The sequence below is a fragment of the Aythya ferina genome (assembly GCF_964211825.1).
Source record: "Aythya ferina genome assembly, chromosome: 6".
Classification (NCBI taxonomy): domain Eukaryota; kingdom Metazoa; phylum Chordata; class Aves; order Anseriformes; family Anatidae; genus Aythya; species Aythya ferina.
In genome coordinates this window covers 10,112,807-10,139,345 of record NC_140303.1, presented here as the reverse complement: position 1 = coordinate 10,139,345, position 26,539 = coordinate 10,112,807, and the positions used below count along the sequence as shown (strand labels likewise).

Here is a 26,539-nt window from a genome sequence, read left to right as displayed (position 1 = left end):
ATTATTTATAATAGCCTTGGGCTGAAGTCCAGTCCCTAGTCTTAAAAGACTGCAAAATTTGATTTCAGGAGGATGGGACTTGAACTGGTGTAAGACTGCCATACGCAGGATGTTCTGCAAGGAAAGTGTAATTAAGCAGTAACCTCATGGTGGGTGGGCATCAGTAGCTGCCAGCTTCTTTTTGATAAGAATTTCCAACTTTGGACTTAGGCTGGCTGCATATATTTGGATTCCAGTTTGATTTTGTGCCCCCAGGTACCATTGCTGATGCTGGCTAATGGCAACACGCTTAGCAGATGGCACACATCCATGGATGTTTTTTGGGGTGCCCTTCATAAGGGAAAAGGTCTTGGTAGACCTACCTTGGAGCTCTGCATGGCTCATGGTGGCACAGGCTCTGTTCTGCTGCTGCTTTCTGCACAGAAGCTCACATGCAGCTTCTTCAAAACCCTGCCTGAGCTTCCAGGTGGTGAGTGAAGACATTTCCTTTCCCATTTCCTTTCTCCCAAGCAGGGGGCTAATGCAGTGCTTCTCCTAGCTGTAACTGCTATAAATCTTGGCTGAGACCTGAGCTGAGCAAAAGTGGGATGTGCTCCCAAGAAGGGGAAGGCAGGGTGGCAGGTGTGCTGATACATTAATTAAAAAGTGTAAGGAGTAGTTAGCTTTTGAGATAATGGCACGGGTTTGGTGTTGCTAGAGTGTTTTTCTTCCTTTTGAGACAGATGCTTATGAATTATTTTTTTTCTTCCCTCCCCTGCTTTCCCCACTTTTTTTACACACAAGTTTCTTTGAAAGCTGGTTGCACCAACAGACCGTGTGTGCACAAAAAGGAATAGGACTATTTTAAACCAGCTAAGGTAGAGCTAATCTAGTACTGAGATGATGATGGGCTGCAATATACTTGGCTTAAATGTTTTGGATTATTTGGGTAGGAAAAATATTTGTTTTTCTAATTCAATTCACATTTAGAAGATATCAGCTTCAGTTAATATTTTTAATGGCTTTTTGAATCCGTATTCTTATCTGAATTTAAAAGCAATTTCAGGTCTTAGTAAAATTGCCTCAGGCAAAATTGTGGAACTTCTTCACAGAATGTATATGTATATTGACTTTATTATTCTAGGTCAAAACTTTAATGAATATAATATCATTTTTTTGATTATTTTCTTTTAATTTATGTTACGTTCCTTATATTAAAATATTTGGCTAGATCTGTTAAGCATTTCTTAGCAAATACATGCTTTTTTTTTTAGATCTAGATAGTATTGGCAGGTACTCTCTGAAGTAGAATTAAGACACCTTTGGGGTCGTGCATTTGTTTGGCTCAGCTACTTTGCTTTAAACTACTATTTACATGCATAAGCAAATTTGGGGTGGGGAGAAGTACTGTTCAGTTCTGGAAGGGAAGGTGGGTTTGTTGCAGTTGCGATGGGGCCTTGGTACAAAAGACACTTAGATTTTTATGCATAGGTTTATTTACTAGTGATCCTCCTTCCACTCTGACTGGAAATTTCTATAAGTGTAGGTAAAACACTGACATCTAGTGCCTAAAACAAAGCATCCAAACATGCACAGAGACTCCAGTCCTGTTCCTCCCATCACAGACAGGGTTGGCTGTCCAACAATATTCCGGACTGGACAGCGTATTATGGATATATGACTATGGGCTGGCCCTGGATCAGCCAAAGAAGGGGTTGGTTTGTGCACTCCGTGGGATAAAAGTGCAGCTGGAGGGTGGCTGGCAGAGGAGGGGTGAAAGGGGAAGGGAAGGTCTCTGCCTGCTGGGAGCTGGTTGCTCTGCGATCCCAGAGATGGGGTGTTCAAACAGGAAAGCCAAACCTATGTGGCATCTGTTGCAGTGCTCTCAGATTCCTTGTGTTAAAAAACTGAAATATAGCACGTCTAAACATGGGATATAAAGAGGAAGGAGGGACAGTGCTCAGGATGATGAAATTGAGCCAGATGCAAGGGAGTTGCAGGTCAGGTTGCTCATCAAATCTGCTGAGGCTAATAAGTGCTGAGGTGCTTAACCAAAAAATGGCTGTAGTTAGAAAATAAACCTTCAGGTCTAGGTCTGAGAGCTGGGAAATCCTTGCCTGGTGCAGGGAGGAGTGACTTTGAGGGGTCAGCAATGCCCTTCACCTAACCGTGGGCAAGTCCTTATGGTTACTGACCTGGTGGTGTCTGTCATCACCCATTGCAGTGGTGAACATAATGGAAAAAGGGGGTTTTGCTTTTTTTATTTTTAAAGCAATGGTGGCTCTGTTAATGTTCCTACTTGAACTTTTATTTTAAGGCAACCAAAATGTCTCGCTTCGGTTTCAGCCCCGTGTTTGCAGACCCCTTTGAGACAATGCCTCACTGTACGGTGGCTTGGGTGCTGGTGACCCCATGTGTCAGAGGCTTTTCCTGAAACATTGTAATATTTGAAGTAAAATCCCTGTGGCTGCTTTGGGGAAGCCAGCACATAGGAGGAAGGTGAGCCTGAGACACAGCATCCTAAGCAGCGTATCATTAAGAACACACAGTGCTGGGCCTTGATATCCAGACGGAAGCATTGCATCAGCTCAAAAACTGGGGCTGGCTGGAGTCACTTCCAGCTGGAAGTAGCTGGTGTCCAACAAAGGACAAACTTTCTCCAGTTCTGCAGCCTTCTTCCTGTCTGCCAGTCCCTCAGTGCAGGAGGTAAAGCTGGCCGGGTCTCTCTGACCTGCTCACGTTGTGTGCTGGGTCCCAGGAGGAGGGCAGCTCTGGAAGGCCTGGGGCTGGTGTAGGCAGAGGGAGGTTTGAGTGGGATTTCACCTGCAGGTTGGTATTTGGAGAGAAAAGGGATGTCATGGCAGGGGGAGTGCTCCCCCTTGTTTATGTATATATATGAAGAGGTATTTTTCATCTCCCAGAGCTTAGGACCTGGCAGTCAGTCTCCAGCAAGCGCTTCCTCGTGGGGCTACGTCCAGCTCCATATAAGAAGTGGCTCTCCTCTGTCCTGTGTTATTCCTCTTAGAGGGCTGCTCCATAAATAGATGCTTCTCATGGCTCTCTAATCTGTTTCTAAGTTCGGGATTAACATATTTGTGGCTGTGTATGTGAACTTGCTCTTGTGCCACTGCTAATCTTCACTTTCTACAGCAGACAGAAGGAGAAGCTGAGCCAAACATCAGCTGGTAGACACAGTTCCTTAAAGGGACCTGATTTTACCTCATCCTTTTTACTAGATAAATAGCCTAACAAGTTTTCTTCAGATGGTCTTCTCCTTTCTGTCTCTTCCTAGTAACTGTGAATGTGTGCTTGTTCATCCGTGTGTGCATTTCCTAATGCTCCTTAGGAGGTCTCACCGGGTTTCCCCTCTCAGTTGTTACCAGCTGATGGGCTCCTATTAGCAAGAGAGTTGTCAGTCATTACTAAAATCGTAATAATTTATGCCTTTACTATTACATGAGTCTTTGGAATCGCTTTTTTCTTCTGTTCCTGCTAATCTGCCCTAATGGTGCCTTCCAGCAAACCCTTCCAAAGAATCTCTCCAGCAGTGCCAGGGACCAAGGCTTTCAGGATCTAACAGCCCTGCGAGCAGCGCTCCTCCTCTCAGCTGCATTCCTTACACTGCCCATCAAAAAAAAGAAATCATCCTTAACTACAGCTATGCTCCTAGATTTGGTAATTTCTCCTGCTACAAAAAAGCCTGTGTAAAGTCTGCTAAAAGTGTTATACTTGTTAAGTGTGTCATTTAAAATGCCTTGCCTTTTTCTTGTGTTTCTTTTGCTTTGCTCTAGCTTTTTCTGGTTTATTTATCTGAACGGAAGGGTCCTGTTGAGACAGCTTAATAGTAGGAGGGAGTTCACAGGAAGGGTCTCAAGTCCTCCCTTTAAGGTGGGTACAAGTTTGCCTGTTTCTGGAGAGCCAGTTCCTCCTCCCCATGTGCTTTCCCCTGCAGAAACCAGTTCAACTTATCAGAGACTCAGGCACCATGAGCTGTTCTTGGTTTCGTTTGGGGCATTGGGCTTGCTTGGAGAGCAGTCTGTGCACAGGTATCTCCCTGAACCTGCTGACTACGTTTTAACCAATATTTTAAATTTAACTTTTTTCTTTAATACAGCATCTTTTAAGGGTAACGTTAAAATGGCAGAAGAAATCTCTGCTTCGCTTTGGTACCCCTTCCCCTTTGTGCCCCTGTTTTTATCCTTAATGAGAATTTTGGTCCTTCTGCAAGGATGACGGTGCAGGTACACACAGCTCAGTCCAGCATGGGAGAGAAAAGCAGGGGTTTGCAGTGCTGTTTCCTGTAGGTTGAGTTGTAGTGAATGAACCATATAAAAACACTTCTTCCCCTGCAAAAGACCCCAGATCGTAAACCATAATTTGAAATTCACATTCATGCTGATAATACATCTTAAATATTTTACTACAGCTTACATTGCAAATGCTGAGTGAGGCAGGAAAAAAATATCAAGTACTTCCATGTACAGAAACCATCTGAAGTTGGTCTTAAAAGGGCTGGTTGTGATGTGAGTAGGAAATTACAGGGTTCCTACTCTTAGAACTTCAATACCATGTATTCTCAGCACAAGTTTAGTTGACTTTTGCCAGTCCTTGCTGTTTCTGCACGATTCTTTCAGAACTGCCACCAGCTTTGTGTCCCCTCCTGCACCAGTGCTTCTCACCCGGGAGAGGATGCAGGCTCCTGAGCGGGTGGCTATGCCTGAGCCAGGAGAATGTTAGCTCGGGTGTTATTCCTACGGACGACTGTGGTGTTTCTGGTATGATGGTGAATGAAGCCAAACTCCTTTTTGTCCCCCAAAAAGGCTCACCAGACCTCCCAGACACTACATTACAGATGTCTCTCACCTTACTTACACTGTGCTGTGCTGTTGAGCTGTCAGAAGCAGCAAGATGAGGCTGTAGCATGGGCAGGGAGCCAAATTTAGTGGATTATTTTCATAAGTCTATATACCCATAGTTAGCTATACATATTTCTTCAGGGGAGGTGGCTCAGTCTTTAAATCAACTTAGGAGCCAGTGCAACTGCCTGGAATAATTACAGTGTTTGTCACTGGTTTTCATATAATCCATTAAGTACATCCTAGATTTCTCTTCGTGCATCTGCAGTCATCTGTCACTTGCAGTTTCCAGTCTAAATAACTATATTTATGGGATTAGCTGACACATAAGCTGCCCATCACCTGAGATTTGGTATCTGGGACCGAAGCTCAGGAAAAAGGCCTTCTTTTGGTCTGCCATGAACAACCCCCTTTGGATTCGTTTGCAACTATTACTTGTTGCATAAATGAAATAGGGAATATTTGCTGGGTATTCTTGTTCTGGCCACTAAAATATAAATTATGGAAACTTTCTATGCAAACCTGTCTTCTAAGAAACCTGAAATCATAGCTGAGTTATTAAAGTTTAATAGCTAGTGGAGGGGGGAAGTAATTACTTCTCATAACATCTTTCTCTTTCAAGAATTTTGTTGTAACCCTTGATGCAAAATTATTCCACTGGCATTATAAACTGCGGTGTAATGTCTTATAATGTCACCTCTTACTACCACAGAGAAACCTTTATGTTATGACTTAGATTATACACCAGAAATGAAGATGAATATAATGGAAGTAGATAGCTAATGTATCAAGGTGGCATTTGAGGTAAGGACTTTTTTTTTTGCAATGTGTCTCGGAACATGAAGTAATTAAGCATGATTTTTTGTCTCGGCAGAAAAGGAGCCAAACATGATTGTCTTCAACGGTGTTTTGCTCATTCTCTGTCAGCTGAAATGGTGCCAGTAAAGCTCAGATTTGCTTTTGATTCTTTTTGCTGTTGTTGATTTTTTTTTTTTAATAGCATCTCAAGCAGGTGTGGTATAAAATGCTGTCTGATGCGTCATTGAGAAGAAAATTGAGTTGGTGTGGGCCCCAGCAATGCTCCTTTGGACAGGAGAAGAGCCTGAAGTTGGGTTTGCCCTTCAGTCGTGGGGCTGATAGTCACTGATTTCAAGTCTCCCTTTGCTGTTTTCTCTCCACCCTTCCTCATCTTCCCTCCCACCGAAAACCTGCGAAGACTGGAGAGGAAGCAGAAGAGGGAGAGCACTGCAACAGCCTCTCACCCTCATGGGGCTCTGTAGCATCTGATGCACCACAGGGCTGTGCCCAGTGGCAGATATTGCCCTATTACAGCAGATGTCTGACAGCAGCTAAAAGTGACCAAAGTCAATTGAGACTTTCTTGCTTTCTCCTTCTCCTAGTATCTTCCACTGGACCACAGAGGCTTTTGAGTGTTGTGGGGCCGTAAGCAGGTGTCCAAACTTCTCTGAATAGGATTTTATTAGTAACTATAAGGAATCCCTTCAGACCTTATTCCCATGAAGTTATGTCCCATGGGAAGTCATTCTTGAGGAAAAAACGTTGGGAATAAGCAGCGTTTATGGGTGTCCCTCAGCATCAGGGTTGACCCCTCCAGAAACACATATCTAGATTTGATCTGGCGACTCCTGGTGTGTGAGGTAGGTGGTGGTACAGCAAAAGCCACTGCATAGCCACTGTTTATCTCTTGGCATGTTTTCAGGAAGCTGCTGGTCTTCAGCTGCCAAAACCAGTCGGCTACTTATTTTTGGTGCATGAAGAGGGCAACTCCTTATCTCACTCCCTTGACTTGTGTGACTTAGGGAAATGGAGCTAGAGTCTGAGCAAGCCTGGTTTAATCCTAAAATACTTTCCTTGGCTGGTCTGGGGAAAACCAGCTCCTGGCAACCCCCTGGTTTTTAATGGAAGACAGTCCCTGCTGCGGTGACTTGGCAGGAGGAGTACTGGAGATGTTAGGTCCAAACTCCTTCCTGTTTTGCTGGTAATGATGGCGCTGTTCTGAAACCCATGTTGTTCCTACAGTGTTTCAGTGTCTTCCCTCTGAAAAAAATGCTCTCATTGGGCATGGGTGGGATGGCAGTGAGGAGCTTTGTTTTGCTGTTGGAAACAATGGTATTTGTTCAAATAAAATACAACACAAGAGTGTGTCAGACTAAATAACATACAGGCTGGAGGAGATTGCATGTTTGACACTCTTCATTTTCTTATCTGTTCATTTTGCTGTTGAAATGCTGTTCTTGAACTTTCTTTGATTTAGTTTTGACTTTGTGCTTTTAGTTTTAATATTAAGTATAGGATATTACAGTGAAGAATTCATGGGGTTGGGAAATAGGATGATCAATATAAAATTACAGCATTATTAAAAAGGAATGGCATTATATTTTTGAATTAGACTATTCTGTGGGTTATTCCCACTGTCTTAGATTTACCCTCTAATGTTATATTCGTGGGATGGAGAGTTAATTTCTGGCTTCTTTGTGATAACCACACCCATATGGGAGCTGAATTACTTCAAGGGTTTCAAAATGCATCAAATTCAAGTTCTTCAGACCCAAAGCAGCTCTCAGCTGTCAGAAACAGGCTTTCTTTTTTTTTTTTTTTTCTTTTTATGGCAGTATTCATATTATTAGAGCAAGGTTGTTTGCCTCGCCAGAACATTTCCTAACTCCCATCAGCAGAGGCTGGTTTCTGACACACGGCGGCTCTGCCGATCGTATTTCAAGTGACCCTTGTAATTGGTGAGCATCAACCGGCAGTGAAGTTCCAGCATTAAACTTTAACTCCTCTCATTTAGGGTCTTAATTGTGCTTTGAAATGTTTGATGGCTTGGCTGACCTTTTTTTTCTGGGTTAGCTGAGGCTGAGATTTGTCTGCCAGAAGAGAAGCCGTGGAGGAAACCTTGAAGCATTGCACCTCATTGGTTTCAGTTGGGTAGCGTGGTCTGGTATCTCTTGTTTTAGAAAAGTCCCCCCAGCTTTTATTGATTGTGAACAGAGCTATGGGGAAAATATGACACTGTAAATGCAAAGAACTTTACAAAGAGTAGGCAATGAATGTAAGCTGAAGAGCTACCTACATTAAAAGCAGGAATTGGATGTTGTCATCTCTTTAATCTGGTTTTGCATTTCTAAGTTAGTTCTAAACCTTACTTTCCCTGCAGGGAGTCTCCCAGCGGTACAGCAGATTTCTCTTGCTGGCTGAGAAGTCCTGTGCTAACATTTACACCAAATATTTCCCTGTTCCAGAGACCTGTGGCTTTCTCCAAAAGCAGCAAAAATGTTTTTTCATTAGATCCAATTGAACACCTCCTGTGTAAATGGGAGAGCAGGCGTACCATGAATACCTATATTGCACGTGTCCTCTTTTCCCTAACCCCACGCACGCTTGACTTTCATGGCAGCCCCGTGGCCCTGTGGTGACATTTGTTCTGCTGCTCCTCGTGGAGCTCGGCACCAGCGCCGTGTCCCACGCGCCCTGGTGGGGACGTTGCCCTCGTCACCGTGTAATTAATCTGAGAGCTGCGAGATGTCAGGAAAGTCACCTGGCCCCGTTTGTGTGGGAGGAGAACAGCAATGTCAAACACAGAAGGCGAGCAGTGGGGCCAGGCAGCCAGATTTAGGCTGAGGAATGGCTGGGGGCAGCGCCCGGACGGGCAGCGTGACTGATGGGGTGGCAGCATGAGGGGGGGTTGCTTGAGAGGGCTGCAGGAGACAAAATTCCCATCTTTTCCCTTTGGATCTGTTCTTCAAATCTCCATTCCTGATGCTAAAAGGTTATTTAATACCTCAGGGCTCCCCAGCCTTCCCGGAGCAGCATCCTTGCACATTCAGAAGTCTCCCTGCTTTGCCTGACACCTTGCTAAATATTGGTCTCTTGCAGTAATATTTTATCACGTATTTATAAACCCGGAGAGCTGCAGAAGAAACACAATGATGAATACAGCCAATTACCTTACCTTCATCCTCCAGAGCATTGGGCTAAACCCAGCCACTGAATAATTACACCTGCAGAAGAAGTTTTATTGGAAAAAAGGAGTGGGAGGACTTGGTGGCTGTGGGGTGGGACTGCAGCGGTTTGGCTGCGCCCCATGGGGTGCAAATGGTCTGAACCCCCCAGATGCGACCTCCAGGAGCTCTTCCATCCTTATCCATCACAAAGGGAGGTAGAAAGAGGATTGCCCGTGTACTAAATGGAAATGTAATTGTGAAATTGATTGCCAAATGCCCCAATTCTGCTCGGTTTGGTTACATAGAGGTGCTGTCTGCCTGTTTGGAGAATTCTCCCACCAGCTTTCTTTTTTTTCAGTCTTTCAAGATTGGTTGCCTTTGGAAAATGCTTTCAAGCCACTTGGCTTGAGGCAACGTCATTAGCTTGCATTGGTGACTTATTTGTGAAGTAAATACTGAGTGACAGCCTATTTATCATACACCCTTCAGCTCACAATCCATTTTACTTCCATTGCCAGCATGTTGCGTGGTCGTGGGTTACAGCTAGAACTGAACAGGCTGTCCCATGACTTCTTTGCTCGTGTTTTGTTTTTAATCAGGAATGAATCCGGGAGATCCTACTCTTACCAGCCCCCTCTGAGTTGTTCGTTCAGGTGGGTGCTGGTTCTCAGCTCGTGGGTGATGCTCCACCAGCACCATGGCTCGAGCATGATCCAGCTGGAGCCATTGTGGAGGGGACAGTGACCACGTCTGTCATCTGCTAGGGTCAATTTTAAATAGTATCTTGCACCTTTGCTTTGGTGAAAGTGTCTGAGGTGTTCAGGTTGTTTTTTTTAGTTCATTTCCTTCACAGCCAGCACCCACCAGCAGCAGACACCTGCTCCAGACACACATCCCTGCTGACCCGGGCTTAGTGCTGGCTCGTTGCTACCAAGGAGAATTTTTTAGGTAAATTAAGAAAGAAATGAAGGAATTGCACTCCCCCCTACCCTGCCTTTGCTCCAGGGAGCAGCTGGATGCCAAATCAGAGCACGAATGCCCGTGGTGTGCTTGCCCCCCACGCAAAGTGGGGTGGAAAAAAGGAGCCTCCCTCTGCAATGCCAGAGCAATGGGGGGTTTACCCCGGGTTTTGGGGTCGGGCTTGCACGTGTGCCCCCGTGCATGTGAAGCTTTGGCAGCAGAGGAGCCGTGAGAGGGCAGTGTTGTATTGCAGGAGGAGGAAGCTGCGGAGGAGGGGGGGAAGCACCTGCAAAATCCCCCAGGCTCGGCACCCCCGGAGCCTCCACCAGGGCTTTGGCTGCGTTTTGCCGTGCGGGGATGTTTGTGTGCCGGGGCAGAACCTGTGAGAGCTGCGGGGAGGCTGTGCTTTGCCTGGCTTTTCAAACCCAAGTGATGGTGATCTGCTCTTCCCGCCCTCCCTTTAATTAACTGGAACCCCAAACTTGCAGTAGCTGTGAAATACGGGACCTGACCACACGCGGTAGCTGGCTGCCTTCACCTTTATCTGACATTGCAGGACAGATGTCTCCACGCCGCTCCGTAGCACTCGCAGATAATTACCTTTCTTTCACAAAAATTTACTTCTCGGTACAAATGACATCTCAAGTCAGGGAAACAGGAGCTCAGGTACTTCACCCTTCTTTCACAAGGTCGAACAATGAGGAGCTGATGATTTCTCTTGCACTATTGTAGCAAAGCCACCTGCTCATTTTAGATTTCTACTCTGTATGACAAGAATATTAAGAGTGAGAGGGAAAGCTCAAGTTTTGCTGTGCCTTGCAGCAGCTGGAGAGGTGTCTGCCAGGAAGGTGGAAGAGCAGGTCTCACCAAGGTGGATGGTCTGACCATCTCCCCATGTTCCCATAATGCTACGTGGGGACCTTAATATTCAAACCAATCTCATCTTTCCCTGCAGCCGTCTGTGTTGTAGAGGGTTTCTTTAATATGTCAGAAAAAAAGAAGGATTAAACAGCCCCAGAACTGAAGAGAGGGTCTAAAGGTGCTTCTCATCTAATTGTACCTTTCTGCAATGGTTGTCTGATGAAGTGAATGACCAAAGCAAAATGACTTCCCTCCCGCCTTGAATTTTCTTAGGTTAAAGTTTGGAGAGGATAAGGGCTGTTTTGGGGCTGAAATCTTGTTTTTGAGTAGATTAACCCACTGCAGAGAGGGTGCTCTGGAAGGCTGGGGCCGCATCCAGCCCTTGGTGCCTACCCCAGCCTTGCTCCCACAAGAGAGCTCAGCACTGAGGGCTCACAAGAAAAAGGATGTGAAGCCTCATAAAGACCAGAAGCAGCTCTGAAGGAAGCCCCTTCCAGCACCAAGTTATACAGCAGCCCCCTTTGCTGGCAGGTATGGGTTGTTCTACCTGGACTCTGATGCAGAGGGGGAAGGAAAGCTTGGTTGTCTTCATTTTTAAGTCTAGTAAATCTTTCAGAAGAAAGTGATCTGCTTGTTTGTGGTACAATTGTTTTGTCAAAAAAAAACAACAAACGAAACAAAACACCTACCTCAAAATAAAATGAAGGTAATATCTGGTCTTCAGAGATGCCAAACCAGCATTGCAGTGAGAGTGGGGTTCAGCCCTGGGCAGTATTGGCAGGGCAGTTGAAAGAAACAAGGTGGTATCAGAAACACATAGCATTCATCTTAAAGCTTGAGCCTGTGCAGAGAGGATGGGTGAGTTTAATGGTTCCTGACTTTTATTGAAATCCATCTTTGTTGGGTATGGAAGGATTTACAGTGGCTAATGCCTTTCCGTAATGCATCCCTCTATCAACAGAGACAACTGTGTTTGGAGAGCAAGATTTCTCACCTGCTTGTCAGGCAACAACAAACCACAAAACCTCCTTTTGCATCCCGCAGCTAATCATTCACTGATTTAAAACATCATGTGTTGTCAGGAGTGGTATGGGAGATTGGTTGTCACCGTTAGGCTTTTGCATACCCACGGAGAGACGCCGAGTGTGTGTAAACAGAGGTGCCACCAGTTAGAGGGAAACACTTCGTGGTAGGCTTTTCCCTGGTGTTTAACCATAGATACTTCAATAAATCCAGCTAGCATTTCTTTAAAAATTATGAAAAAGTTGGTGTAATGTTGATGCTGGTGCTTTTCTGCGTAGTGGGAGGCGTAATCTGCTTAATGTCACACAGCAGACAGCCTTTAAATTTACATCTGTTTTATACACAGTGGCAGCAGAGGTTCCCAGAGATGCTTCAAGCTTCATGTTTCATTTCTGAGTGAGTTTTATTAATAATGAAGGAGAAAAATTGATCGGCAGATCCGCAGAAGGGGAAAAAAATCTTGCTAGCGGATAAGTCACAAGAATTCAGACAGGCAGAGAGACTTCTGCAACTCTTATATGTAAAACCTACACGTGGTAGGCTCTAGTTATGTGGAAGCTCTCGTTGTTCTGGTTGTATTTCTCCAAACCACAGGAATATTTCTGTTCTTTGGGGGGGGAAAAAACACTTCATTTTTGATAAAAGCTCTATAGTGACCCAGTTACTTTTAAAGAAAAAAAAAAAAAAAAGGAAAAAGATGTATTGGCAAGTCGAAGTAGCTGCAGCCACCGTCATTCTCAATAATGCAGCAAGTCACTACATCTTAACAGCCACTCATTTCTCCCCATGGCTCAGACTAAATTGTTTATTAGAATTTTTGTGCATTATTTAAAAAAAAAAAAAAAAAAAAAGGGAAATTGTAGCTCTTCATTTTAAAGAGTACTGCGATCAAAATTCAGATTATTCAAATTTATCATGTGCATTGTATGAGGTAATAACGACTGCTATTTTTCTTTAATACTGCAAGATATTTGCTGTTTTTTTTCTATCTTGTTTGTAGTCATAAATAAGCAGGCTGTTTACATGGCATTGCTACAGGGGGAAGAAATAATATAAAAACGAAAATTTGATCCAGCCAATGGCTGGAATTGCAATGAAAGACCTGAGCAGGGAGTAAACGAAATTCTTGAAAATAAAGAGAGGCTGCCCAAAAGCATGCCAGAGCTCTGCGTGGATTTCTTGTGCCACTTCAAGGGAGGATTCCCAGTATTTCCAATCATGTAAATATGTTTTGGGGCTGTACTTTTTTTTCCAACTCAGATGCTTGCCAAGCAAATTGAACCTTACAAACATAATTAGCCAGGGGCTGAACGTTTAATCTTAAATTCTGAGTCTTCATTAAGACTTAATTTAAACCTTAGGAGGGAAGCACGGAGCAATTCCCAGCTTGCAGAGATGGATGCATTTGTGGCAGGATTTCACCACGGAGGAGGAAAATGTCTCCGAGCTTCGGGCACGTGCTGCGTTTTGGCAAACTGGTGCGGTCGGGGTCTCAGAGCCTGGTTTGTGGTAGAAGATAAAGGAGAAAACCTCCAAGAAATTGCGCTGTAAGTGAATGGGTTGTGTGATGGGTAGTTAGGTAAGGTCTGGGCTCGAGTCGCTTCTTACATGATTAAGGTGGGCTGATTAGGAAATGAGGAGGGTGGTACTGGCGGGTTTAGAGGTCTTGCTTTGCTCTAAGATGCAGCCTGCAACACAACTGCCTTGGATGATTTATTAAGTATTTTAACACTCCTTTTTATTGCCTGGCAAAAAGTGGCACGGAGCACATTGTTTGGGCTGGAGGGTTTGGTGAGTTGAAACATAACAAGTTTGGGAGTTTTATTCTAAATCTGGGTGTGTTTTTTTTTTTGTTTTTTTGTTTTTTGTTTTTTTTTTGGTTGGTTGTTTTTTACCTTGGGCAATTTTCCAATGATGGCATTGCTAATTGTGCTGTAAAAAGGAAAAAGTGTAATCTTCGGAATCTGGCTCACGTGTTGTCTGTCCGTTGAGATGAAATAAACTGCTGTTACTAAATTTGAGTTAAATTTTTAAGCTGAAAAGTCATGGAGAAAGGTGATAGGCTCTGCATTATAATAAAATAGTTGGTAAATGTGCAGCACCTCATTGTCCTGGGGAGGATATCGCTCATTTGCTTTGGTCTGAGTCCATGGCTGTGGCTAGCGGCAATGTCAGTGGGGCTACAGTAAGTCAGGGCTGATGTGAGCTGGAAAACCATCTCCACCAGTCAATCCAACGTCATCTTTCCATTGCCAATGCAATATGAACACAGCTGGCTTTGCTGTTTTCAGGTTGTGTGCAGTTTTTTTTTTGTTTAAAAAAAAAAAAAAACAGGCTAAATGACAGGGTTCCTCTTCATGTGAGCACGGGAAGGTTTGTTACCAGACCATCCATTACCTTATGAGAATGTAGCTGACAAGTTCCTGCTAGAAACAAAACGCCTCTGAGAACAACCAGGTACCCTTATCAGTGCAAAAAAGATGCCAGAATTACCCGTGGTCGTACGCCTCCCTCTCCTCTTTGTCAGGGATAAGGCACAAGGCAGCATCTCTCTAAGGGATGTGCCAGGATCTCTGCACAGGATGAGGCCCAAACTGCAGCAGGACTAATTCTGGTAATGGCTTGTTCCAAGTCTGTTCTGTTGGGTGTTGTCAGGATGGTGGGACCTTTGGCATAGCCTGAAGTAGCACACTTCTTTATTTTTTTCTTGCTAAATGAGCAGACAAGCAGCAGAGGATGTGAAATAATAATAATAAAAAGTAGTACATAGTGTTTGCTAAAACTTTTATTTTTCTAGTGCCCTCAAAAAAAAAAAAAAAGGCAGTGCAAGAAGAGAGCATTCACCTCTCAAATGGCTGGATTCCAGGAAAAAAAAAGAAATTAAAGAAATTCGGGAGGGGATTTGCACGGCTGCCTGCAGACAAGGAGCCCCACTGGCCTCGTGCCTGCTCCTGGACTGCCAGCGGAAGCTTTGCCACGGCCTTGGCAGCGGCGTGCCGAAATCCCCCTCGGCTTTGTGCTGCGGTTCCTGGTGGGCTCGGGCGACGGGAAGATGCTGGTGGAGGTGCTCTGCATGAGCAAGCACCCCGCGTGTGAGCAGCCTGCTAAGCAGCACCTCGAGGCTGCCGCCGGGCTTCGCTGCCCGTTTGCCTCAGCGTAAGTCAGCCCAGCCATGTTGATGGCACCATCCATGGCAAACCTATAAACCCGTTTTGTGGTCCTCCCCAGGGGGGTTGGCGACGCCGCTGGGTGTTGGACTGCTGCTGATTGTGTTCAGCAGCTTCATGACGTGAAAAATTAGGACTTGATAGGACTGCTTGGAACAACAGCCCAGAAGGATGGGGCTGGTCAAGGTAGCTCTTCTTTGCTGCAATTAAATTGCCTTGCTATAAGCAAATGGAATGGTCCCCTGGAAGCAACCAAATGCCTTGTCCTGGACATCTTTATGGCCAGACTTGAAAGAAGTGATTTTGGCAGCTGGTTTTTGACGATAAGGATGACATCTGTAGGTATGCTGAGCCAATACAGCTGCCGAGGTCCTGGCAGCACCCTTGTCCTCAAGCACAACGGAGAACTCCTCTTTGTGGGATTGCTATAGAGACAGTGAGCACCCAGCACATCGTGCCCAACCAGCAACCTGTGCTGATAATGCCCCGTTGTTAATTTCCTCTACGGTGCTCTAAGTGGAGCTCACCTTGCCCGTAGAAATGTAAAGAGGCAGGTGAGCTGGAGTGTCTATTATTTATAGACATGTTCTGTGCCGTATAGATGAATTTTTCATAGGAAAACTTTGTATGAGGGGGAAAAAACATCGGAACGCTTCATAAATAAGTGACTGGGAGCTTCAAATGTGCGTTGGGGAATTGGTGAGTATCCTTTAGGTGTCATCCCCTCCTTTAATATGATCGTGGTGCAACCCTGAATGCACTGAGAACAGTGGGTGCTTTGACCCCAGAGGAGGAATCTCAGCCCTGCTCCTGTCAGTGGAGAGCAGCAGGCTTGCAAAGCGCTGACTTGCAGCTTGTGTTGGCTTTGGTTGCCTTGCAAAATTGAGGCCCCCCTGAGCAAATACAGATGCTGTTAGTATGTTGACATGCTTGCGATGTATCACTTCAAAAGTGATGTGTTGGGACCGGACTGAAGCACAATCCACCAACTAGTGAGCAAGGAGAAGCTCTGCTGTTGTCAAGTAGGTGACCTCTGTATTGCCTATACTGCACTCTGAAGAACAAAAAATGCTTTCCTTTTTTTTTTTTTAAAAAAAAAAAAAAAAAGAAAAAGACATGAAGTATGGCAGGGAATCATTGGGCTGCAAGGGCAAGGAGTTGGCAGGGCTGTGAGTAGCACAGGCTCACCATCAAGCTCAAGAAGCAGGCAAGGGAGGGGTGGGAGAGGAGGATGCGTGAGAGGTCTAGATAAGAGGATGCTGCGTTTGATCCTGGTGTGAGGAAAACCCCAGCACAACTTTTTGTATGTGGACAAGGATAAGAAAATGCCAGCATCTCTTATGGAGGTGAGAAGCAGAGAGGAGCTGTGAGGTGTGAGCGAGGCGCTGGTAAAAGCAGGCTCCCAAGCTGACTTACACATGCAGGAGGGAAAAAAAAAAAAAAAAAGAAACCATGATGCCCTAACTCAGAGAGGACCTCGTAGACCTGTTTTGGGTCTCCTTAAAACTGGGAGTGTACTTGAATCCTCTTGCAGTGAATGTGATATAAACAACGTTAAAAATCAAGCGTGGCCTAAAATGCTTTCTTCAGCTGAGTCCTTCCAGAAAACATGGCTATTAAGCCCGTGTTGTATTTGCTATCTACTACTTTTGAAATTTCATGCTACTAGCATAATTTTTTCCACGGTCTAGCTGGCTGGCGTGTCTCAGGTTCCCAGCATACATCCCATGCTCTAGGGGAGTCTTTCGTCTCCCTCTTCTCTGCAGCTATTGTTTGGGGACGACCAGCTACTGTATTGCTCATCCCCTTGGGGTGTGAGATCATCTCTGAAGCCCTGCGAGCACAGCTGACCCCACACTGCTCCCTTTGTGGGTCCTCGAGGCGCACGTGTGGGCTCTGGGGACAACAGCCAAGTGGGGGAGCTTCTTTCCTCCCCCAGGAGAGGGGTGCCACGCTTCCCACTTTGTGTTTTTATTGGTTTTTTGTTTTTTTTTTTTTTGCCACCGTTATCCACAAGGGCGATGTGCCTTCAAGGCACTGCTCATGTGGGTATGTGCGCGTAGGTCCTGAATTTATTGTCCTGCTTCCTGGTGTGTGAAGGACAAGGCCTGCACTTATTAAAACCCCTCAATAATTAACTGCCTTGCATTCCTTCGAGGGGGTCTGGTAGTCTGCAGCAGGCTGCCCGCTTTCAGCCCCACACCGCCCCACATGTGCTGCCTGGTGCTGAGCCCTCCTCGTTCAAGGAGGCTGACAAGGAGCGTTTCTGTCCCACAGCTGCCACACGCCTGCTTTGTTAGACGACACAGGATGCTGCTGTGCAAGGCACAAGTTCTCTCCCATGCTTGCAGCTGAACAATTTGCTGCTGTGACTTACATGTCCTCCTCCAGCCCCGTGACGGAGAGGAACCCTGCCTCCTCCTCTGGAGCTGGTGCTGTTTTTCACCAGCGTGGCCCTCTTTGTGCCGCTTGACATTGCAACAAGTGGTGAGCAGAAGATGATGCCCTGACCCAAGTACCACTCAGGTGTACTCCACAAAACATCTCCAGGAGCTGCTCTGCGCTCTCAAACTCATGGCCCAGTGCAGCGTGTTTGTTTTGCTACCTCGTGCCTTCCGCAAGGCTCAAGGATGTGTCTCTGCGCCACTTCGGGCACGTGCAAAGCCAGGGGGTTGGGAAGTGTGTGCTTTTCTGCGGTGTTCTCCTTCCCAAAGCGTGGCACCTTCTGTAAATCTCCTCCTCATGGGCAGTGACTCCTCATGGGGTGGCACCCGGGGATGCGGTGCTCTGGCCTCTTACAGGTACTGACGAACTGATGCAGCCCCCCTGAGCTAGATGTCCGTGGCTGAACACGCTAAAAGGGGAAGCAGTAAAAGGCTGATTTATGCTCTGAGCCACAAAAGACTTTTATTGCTGCTATTTTTATTTTTCAGCGTAGCCGTCTTGCCCTTAAACGTCTGCTCCCTGGGGGTGCCACGGGGCTCAGGTGGTGCTCCGTGGGCTCCCTGTGCTGCCTTCCAGGAGCAAGGTGTCCACCAGCCCCCCCCAAACCTCAGCACGGGAAGGGGGCAGCAGCAAGCTCCCTGCCCTCCCGTCGCTAATCCCTCAGGACTTTTGGAGGTTTCCCCACCGCCCACACTATTTCCCATCCAGTTCTTTGTGTCCTGCCCTCCTTCAGGGGAGAAAAAAAAAATCCCAGGCTGCTCTAAATGAAATGTGGATTTAGGAGCGGGACCCTAGGCATACACATTTAAAGATATTGCCCAATTATTTGCCCAATTATGGCTTCATTTTTATTAATTACCATTGGTCTTTGAAATCATTTATGGCCCCTTTTTAATTTAACCTCTCAAGAATATTACTTTAGGAAAAAATGTCATCCCATGAACAATTAGCAAAAGCTACAGGAGCGCAATAAAAGGGAATTATGTGGAGCGGGGGGAGATGTTTCAGACAGGCAGGAGCGTGTGAGCTTTTGGGTGAGAAAGACCTTGAAATTGGGATAAAAGTGGAACTTGTATTTAATAAGCACCTAGAGAAAGCGTGCGACGAACCAGAGGGAGCGTGCTGCTGCCAGCTGCTCGGGAGGCAGCCCGCTGCCCACCGGATGCCACTGTTGCTCAATATTAAATCACACGGAGAAAACTCCTGTGGCGAGAGCATATTTGGGGCTTAAGGACACCCCGGCCACCAAACGGAGCCGCGCCGTAAAGCTGCAATTTCTCAGCCGGCTGCTTTCGGGAGCCCCCCGCTAACAGGCTTATGGTGAGGGAGCCCAGGCGAGGTTCGGAGAAAGAGCTCCTGCAATAAATAAACATGAGGTCAGGATGGGCAGCGCAAAAACTGCTCGGCATGCCAAGGTTTGCATAGCGAGCATTGGTCATTAACGCACCCGGGGCGGTCTGGAAGGAGCCGTCGGTGTGCGAGCTGCACCTTGCAGCCCCAGCAATGCGTCCCAGGGCGAGCGGGGTTAGGGCAAGAGGCTGGCTCCGGGCTGCGCTGCCCCAAACCGTGGTTGAGCTGCAAGTGCTGGGGGGCTGGAGGCTGCCAGCACCCCGCAGCCGCTCCTCGGCGGGGTCCCGCTCGTTTTTTTTTCCAGCTGCGAGGTTGGGGAAAGCGCTGGGGATGGCTGCGGGGTTTTGCTGGCGACGAGGCCGCGCAGGGACGGTGGCAGCAATGCCTGGGGGACACTGGCCGGGCAGCGGGCCCGATGCGAGCGTGGGGGGGCTCCGAGCATCTCCACAGGGGTTGCCCGTGCTCTGGGACCACAGCAGGTGCAGGGCGAGTCCCCCCTCACCCCGCAGCCGCCTCCCAGCCCTTTTAGCCGGGGCGCCCCTATTGCACACCGGCAGCTTGGGGAGGGGGGGGGGGGGGGATGTCAGATCCCCCTCTCTCCCCCCCCAAAGCTCCGTCCCGCCGCCACCGCTCCTCCTCCTCTCTACCTCCTCCTCCTCCTTCCTCCTCCTCCTCGCCGTCCTCCTCCTCCTCCTCCTCCTCCTGCTGCTGCTGCTGCTGCTGCCGCCGGCGCTCTCGGTGCGCTCCGCTCCGCGCGTCCCGCAGCGGCGGCCGCCCCGTCGGGCCGCGGAGGGGCGGCGCTGGGGGCGGCGGCGGCGGCGGCGGCGGCGGCGGAGGGGCCGGGGCCAACTTTTGGGGAGGCTGCGCGGGGGATGGCGGCGAGGCTGAGGCTGAGGCGGTGCTGAAGGAGGAGGAGGAGGAGGAGGAGGAGGAGGAGGAGGAGGAAGGAGGAGGAGGAGGAGGAGGAGGAGGAGGAGGCGGCGGCGCGATGCCGGCGGCGGCCGGGGGGCTGCTGTGGTGGAGCTGCTGCGTGCTGGCGGCGGCCGCCGGGGCTCCGCGGGCGGCTGCGGCGCAGGCAGGTGGGTGTTTGCGGGCTGTTTGCGGGGGCTGGAGGGGAGCTCCCAAACTTAGCGGCGCAGCCAGGCTCCCCGCCCCCCCCGGCCAGGCTGTGGGGTGCCGCTCCGGGGGGCTGTAGGGCCGGGGGGGCTCGCCCCGAGCCGAGGGGGCGCAGCGCGCTGAGGGGACCCCGCGGCTCGGCCCCCGGTTCGCGCTGTCCGCCCTGTGCCGCGGGGTGTCCCGGCCGTCGTTGGGGTTGGGGGGGGGGGGATCTGGGGGAAATTATGGTTGTTTTTCGGGGGTTTTGTGGAATTTCGGCCTGCCGGGCGGGCGCGGGGCGCTGAGGGCGCACGCCGGGCTCGGCTTTATGTAAGCGGCCGGCCCTCGCCTCCCTGCCCGCGATCGCTTCCCAATTCCTCAGATCGGCAGGGGCTGAAGGCTGCTTTCCTCTTCTCTTTCTCTTTTTCTCTTTTTTTTTTTTTTTTTCTTTTCTTTTTTTCTTTTTTTTCCCGCGGTGTTAAACGGGGAAACCCCAGCTGGAGGAGCGCTGCGTGCCTGCTTCCCCGAGCCCCGCTCTGGCTTTCCTCCCTCAGCCCCTGACCCGCTACCTTGCTCCTCTCCCGTTTTCCCCATCCCCTTTCCCAGGACTTCCCGCTCCGAGTGAGCCCTGCTGGATTTACACCCCACCAAAGGCAGACAGCATCGAGCCGGGCGAGCTCGGCCGCACCGATCCCGGTCACGGCACAGCCTCCGGTCCCTGCGCCGCGCAAAAAGCCGCCCTGTCCGCAGGGATGCCAGGGCTGGCGTGACCCTCGGCACGGCAAGGGGCTCAGGGCTGCTGCTCGGGGTGACAGCGGCTTGTAAGGCTTGGCTCATGCTGCTCGGTGCTAGCCAAAACAGCAGCGTGGGCTGGACAGGTGAGCTTCAATCTGGGAGCGTTTAGGAGCCCCCCAAAAATCTGGGCTCCACCAGCTTTCGGGGGCCCGAGGATGGGGCTCTGGCTGCCGCCTGCGTTCTCAGCGCATCGAGGGAGATGAGGACCACTGCTCTCACCCAAACTTTTCATTTCCTTCTCCCAAGTCTGTCGGCCAAGGCGTGAATACATGTTTTTTTTCCAATTTCTGCTCTCTCCGTGCTTGGGCATATAATGTTTGCAGCGCACAGCTCGGGGTCACGTGAGCCAAACAGCTTGGGCTGTTACCTGGAAGCTGGCGAGTCTTTGTTCTGCGTGGAAATAGCTGATAAATTAACTCCTTTTTCTGATATATGGGGCTGTTGAGTCGTTAAATAATTACAGCCAAATTAACTTAGCGCCGTTTGAAGTATTCAACTGCTCTGAGAAATTAATTGTACTTCAAATATTTTGGCAGCGCACTATTTTATTTTATTTTATTTATTTTTCCTCCTCTCCCCCCTCAGCCCGTTCGGGCTGGTGCGTGTGCAGGCTTTAATTTGGAGCCGCTGCTCCTCGCGTGTGCCCTCGGCGAGGTGCAGCCGCCCTCCTGGCACCCCTCCCGCCCCGTCCGCCGCGATGTCTGTCCGGAGGTTAAAATTAGGCTGAGCTCCGAGTGCCTTTGCGGAGGCACGATAAGCGCTGACCGGGAGCTCCAGCCCCACGCTGCTGCCGGCTGCCTCGGTCCCTGCACAGGGGACGTCCCGCAGGACGCTGTGGGGACCCTGCGTCATGCTGGGGGGTCCCCGCTCTGTGGGGTCCCTGCGTGGTGGCCAGGCCAAGCTGGCACTATCCCCAGGTGTCCCCCGAGGGTGCTGCCGCCCAGTGCCGCTCACCGCAGGACATCGGGTCCGGCCCCACCGTTCAGGGCATCCCCGGGGACTGGGGACACAACCGGCAGCCGTGCAGCCTGCCCGCGTGCGCCCGCCTCGCCGGCACCGCAGAGTGCCCCGCTGACCTCCTCGTGACTTTTTTTTTCTTTTCTTTTTAAGGAGATGGTAATTGATGTATATGTGTACGGATGCTGGCACTAAGAGCCGTGCTGGTAATTAACATGAAAACAGTAATAAGGACCTGAAATACATGCCTACGAGTGAGCGGAATGAGACTTGGCAGTAGCAGCTGGCAAAGGGAGAAGCCCTGTCTCTGCTCAGAAGCAGTGCTCCCCTTCTAGTTTTTAGGGGATGCTAGAATTGCCATTATTTTTTAGTTGAGTAAATCTAAGCAAACCACAGCAAGCTCAGTTGCGCCTAGAAAGCACAACCTGTTTGGCAGCATGCATGTGTTCAATGAGTTTATGGAAAAATTCCCCCAAAAGTCACTGTTGGTGACACAGAGCCGCTTGTATGGGTGGCCAAACTTTGTAGTAGGGTGCTGTGGGGTGCCGTGGGGTGTGCGGGGCGGCGTGCCCGCAGCCGTGCCGTGCGAGCAGCTCTAGGTGGCAGCAGCCCCCAGGAGCTCCCCGGCAGCGGGACACGCAGCCTGGAGTTGGAGATGGGATTTCCCGGGCCCTGATTCCCCCCAGATTCCCTCTGGGGGGCTCAGCATGGAGTAGGGGGCTCAGGGAACCGGGTATCCCTTGGGGCTGCATCCCCACCGCCCATGGAAAGCATAGCTCCGAGCTGGGAGGATAATTCAAAGACTGCTCAGTGCTTCGAGTACGTGGGAAAGGGAGCTCAGGTGGCTGTGAGGACTGTGGGTTTTATCCTAGGGGACGTGAACTGCCCTGTAAGTCGGAACCAGACTGGTGTCTGGGTGCTGAGGGCGGGCAAGTTCACATCAAGTGCGTGCTCTTAGTGGTGTAATAACTCCTGGGGCAAGCTAGGAAAGGGCAATAAAAACGCATGCACTTGCTCAAAAGGAGGGTATAGCTTTTTCTTCCTCCTTTTCCTTTTTAAATGCTTGAAGTGGTCCTTTGCTGGAAAGGCAGGTGCTGTGGCACCACGAGGAGCCCTCTCTGTGGGAGGTGAGCCCTGCCAGGCTGCACCCCTGGCACATATGACGGGCCCTTGTTTTTGTTGACTCAAAGCTTCTCCTGCTGCACACACGCGCAGGCTGCTGCTGGGCTTTGCGTGCCCACGCAGCCGAATTATCCCGCAGGAGGACCGGGCTCTGCCAGGAAGATTCATCGTTTCGGCAGCTTCAGGTGATGTTTGTTCAGGAACTCCTCGGTTTGGAGGAGCTGCGTATAGGCTGTGCTCCGTAGCAGCTTCCCTGCGTGCCCACGTGATAAACGAGCGGTCTCGTTTCGGCACCTCTGCTGGGCACACGGGCAGATGCCAAGCCTCCTGAAGTCTTTGAACAGCTGCTATATATATATATATCTCCTTTTTTTTTTTTTTTTTTTTTTTTTTTCCCTCAGCCTGCCAGGAAAACTCTCCCTACTGCGTAAGTGGGATGCAGAGTCCAGGGCAGATGAACATTCACGTGTGCGTTGGTGATACCAGGGGTCTCACGCTGGCAGGCATTGGGGCAGCCAAGCCTGTAATTCAAACCACAGGAGCACGTACGAATGGCACTGTCAGAAAACCAGAATAAAAATACAACAGTGGAAGTGCTAACTGTAAGGATTTCGACGTGTGTTTGTGCTTTCCAGCGGTACCTGCTCTTTGTTTCCATCTCTGAAGCCTATCGAATCTAGCTCCTGCCAGAGCAGTGGATGGGCAAATGAAGTAAACAGCGGGAAAGCAAGCACCTGAGTTTCAGCAGATGCAGTTCTCTGAGCTATACAAAACGTTCAGTCACCGTATCTGCTTTCTTTAAGGTCAATGCCAGAGATTTCTAAAACATACCGATTTTGTTTCCTCTTTCTCCTGATGTCTGTGCAGCTGGGTGTACAGTACCCGAGCAGGCATTTATAACTTGGTCGTCCTTAAATTTCTCCTAATAAACCAGGAATGTGTCCCATGCTCTTGTCGCATGCTGATGTGCCTTCTGTAGGCATCTCCCAAAACCCAGCTGGCTGTGCATGGGTCCTGAGGACTGGCTCGGGAAGTTTTCTCCCAGAAGTAGGGGTGTGTGGCCATGGGGTACGCGTGCAGAATGGCATTTAGGGGATTTCCTTGCTGCCCATTGCAGGACAGGGTCCTGAAGGTTGGGGCACGGTGCAAAGCTTCAGGACCTGCCCACATCCCACTGATACCGGGAGCGTGGCATGGCTCCCGCTGCTCCTTCCCAAGCGGTGTTCCCACACATTCCCATCTGGTCTTCCCAGGACCTTCAGGATGGAGCTGCTCTGGCACACGGACAGGAAGAAAATATCATCATGCTTAACTTGATACCCATCCTAATGTTCAATTTCCATTAATTTAAATTACACTGAAATATCGAACGTCTTGGGCGTAAAAGTTTATGGAGCATGGTTAGTACACTAATGGAGTATTTCGGAAATCTTTAAGGTTAGTGTAGCAGCCAGAGAGAGATGCAGGGGTAAGCGTTCCTGAGAGTTTCTTTGCCTTAACCCCTTTCCCAAGAGCTTCCATGTGCTGGCGACTCTTTATCCATTGTGCTGCCGCCGCCATCCAGCTACAACTCCAAAATCCCTGATCCTCTCTGCAGAGTTGCCCTGTGGATATTTTTGCTCATTACCTTTGGCAGCAAAAATGTATAGATCTAAATTTGAATTTCTGTTTGCTAAGGATATGTGACAGTATTTAGAATTCAGCATTATTTTATTACCTCTTTGAAAGGGTAAAAAAAAAAAAAACAAAAAAAGGGGCTCGTTTATTTCAAGAGATATTTCTGTAGCGCATAAAAATATCAGTGAAGCAGCGAGCGTTTTCCAGTTGTTGTTGACTTCAAATTTAGCAACCATTGTCCCCGTTGATATATTTGATGCTCTAAAAATGTGCTTGCCATTAAGTAGGAAGCTGAAGTGATTGGTAGGCAGATAATATTCTTTGGTAGCTATTAATAATGCTCAGAGGATGTATGCACGGGAGAGTATGGAAAAAGCCATGGAATTGTGTAGGAAGGAGGCAAAAATAATGTATGTGGCTGCTTTATTTGAAAGCCACCCGTGTTACTCTGTCTGTACGTATCGCAGCGATTGCTGCCCGAATTAGCTCGTCGCGAGCGGCAGAAACCAAATCTCGAGCAACGTGGTGTGCGGCTGCTTCTGCTTGGCAAGCAGGGGTCTGAAATTTTCCAAGAAAACGAAAAATTTCAAAGTCAACGGGGAGCCAAAGTCAACATCTCTCCTTTTGTCTGTTCCTCGAGCCCGTCCTTTGTGCCGGCGCACCCGCATCGCTGCGGGTTTCTCTCCATGCTTCACAGCACGGGGCCACCTCTTTGGTTTACAGATTTTAAAGCAGCCCTTAAAATCACACGTGTTTGGGTGCTCCCGGGTAATGTGGCCAAAGCCAGGACCAGCTCGCACAGCCATGCAGCCCCGGTGTCATCATCCAGGGCTGTATATTCTGCTGGGAAGGTCATATTAGAAAAATACGACATTATTCAAGTCCGAGGAGTGGCTGTAACTTTTGCAGCACTTTAATTGTCCCGGCGCTGCCAGACACACCTGAGGTCAGGGGCTGGGTTTGCTCCTAGCAGTGCATCCAGTGCTGCTGTGAAAGCTCGTTACGCCGCGCTGTAAGGTGCAGCTGCTGTGGTGTTAATGGGGTGCATGCAGTGCAGGTGGGATTTTTCTTTTTGGGAGCTGCTGAGAAGGGCAGGGGTGATTTGTTTGCTGTTCCTTGGTCCAGCACCCCAGAAAGGAGTTGAAATCAGGTCTGTACCGCGTCTTTTTGGCTGCCTGAGGGGTCTCGGTGTGCAGCTGGAGCCCTTGATATAGCAGCTTCTCAAATAGCCTCTTATGAGCGGTTATGTTCTTGTAGTAACAAAGGATTGGGGACAGTAGGAGAATATGGTGTGTGTTTTTTTTTTCCTCCCATCTCGTTTTGGAAGATTTACAAATCAATTCACGCAGCGTTGTTGGCTGCAAGTTTCTTGGTGTTAATTTTATCCTAAAATCTCGGGGCTGTGTGAATCTCATCCTCCCAGAGGGGAATAAAAGCGAAGAGGAGTCAAAGCTCCTGTAGCTTAAGAAACAGGAGGGGGAGAGTCCAAGAACTACTGTTCTTGTAACCCACGGTGTTGAACTCGTTCATGGGATTTAATGCAGGGGCCGGTTGTCTCGTGGCTTTCCAGTGTCTGGCAAGCATTGCTGGTGACTTTGGGGATGGAAACCTGGGTTTGTTAGGAGCCTAAGAGCTGTAGTCTGCCTGCTGCCCCGATGTGTGGTTAAGGCATTAAAATACGTGGGTTATGCCTCGTGCTACAGTAGAGCAATTACCCGGTGGGTGTCCTTTAGTACTGGAAAGTGATCCTGCCAAACTTCTGTTGTCAGCTTGAATCATCTCAGCTATGCCGAAGGCCCACAGAAATGGGGTGGGAGGAGGCATTATAACTAGTGACCCTCTCCAAGCAGGGGCTGTCCTGTGGTGTGTGGGTTCTGTAGGGCCTGTCTATCCCAGCCTGGTCCTGTCCCTTTGAGTAAAAGCTTTTTGGCCCTACCCGTGTCTGCCCTGGGCTTTTCCTGTGTCCACATTGTCCAAGGCTATGTGGGAACTGCTGCAATGCTCGTTCCCATTTGTTGTTTTGGGTCTAGCCTGACTGATGCAGTGATGTGACAAAATGACATCAGCTGCTGGTACATTCATGGCATTGCTACTTGCAAGAGCTTCTTTTTGGCTCATTGATTTTTTGGCTCCTTCCTGCAACCAGGGAACTTTTGCATTGGGTAGCGTGTGCTGGGTGTAGGTCTGCTTGCTTGGTCTGCTGGGGCCAGCTTAAGGGTTCGCCTTGTGGGTCCTGAGCCTTGATGGTGCCGGGGTTTCCTGGCATGTGATGGTGTTTGGTGGTGGGTCAGAGTGCTGGGGCGGTGCTGGGCAGGGAGCAGGGATGGATGTGTGCTGCCTGCAGTGC

The 26,539-nt window shown here is 48.8% G+C and overlaps 1 protein-coding gene across 6 annotated transcripts in view; it reads left to right on the top strand.

The window, feature by feature from the left end:
* ERBB4 (erb-b2 receptor tyrosine kinase 4) overlaps window positions 1-26,539 on the top strand; it is a 590,714-nt gene that overhangs the window by 5,466 nt on the left and 558,709 nt on the right. For 4 of the 6 annotated variants that reach the window (XM_084524742.1, XM_084524740.1, XM_084524741.1 and 1 more), the window contains exon 1: window positions 19,581-19,685. The exons of the other annotated variants lie outside the window; for them this stretch is intronic. In XM_084524742.1, coding sequence (XP_084380868.1) covers window positions 19,595-19,685 — 91 coding nt within the window. In that variant the 5' untranslated portion in view covers window positions 19,581-19,594. Of the gene's footprint in view, window positions 1-19,580; window positions 19,686-26,539 lie in introns of those variants that run through there. 6 annotated transcript variants of the gene reach the window in all.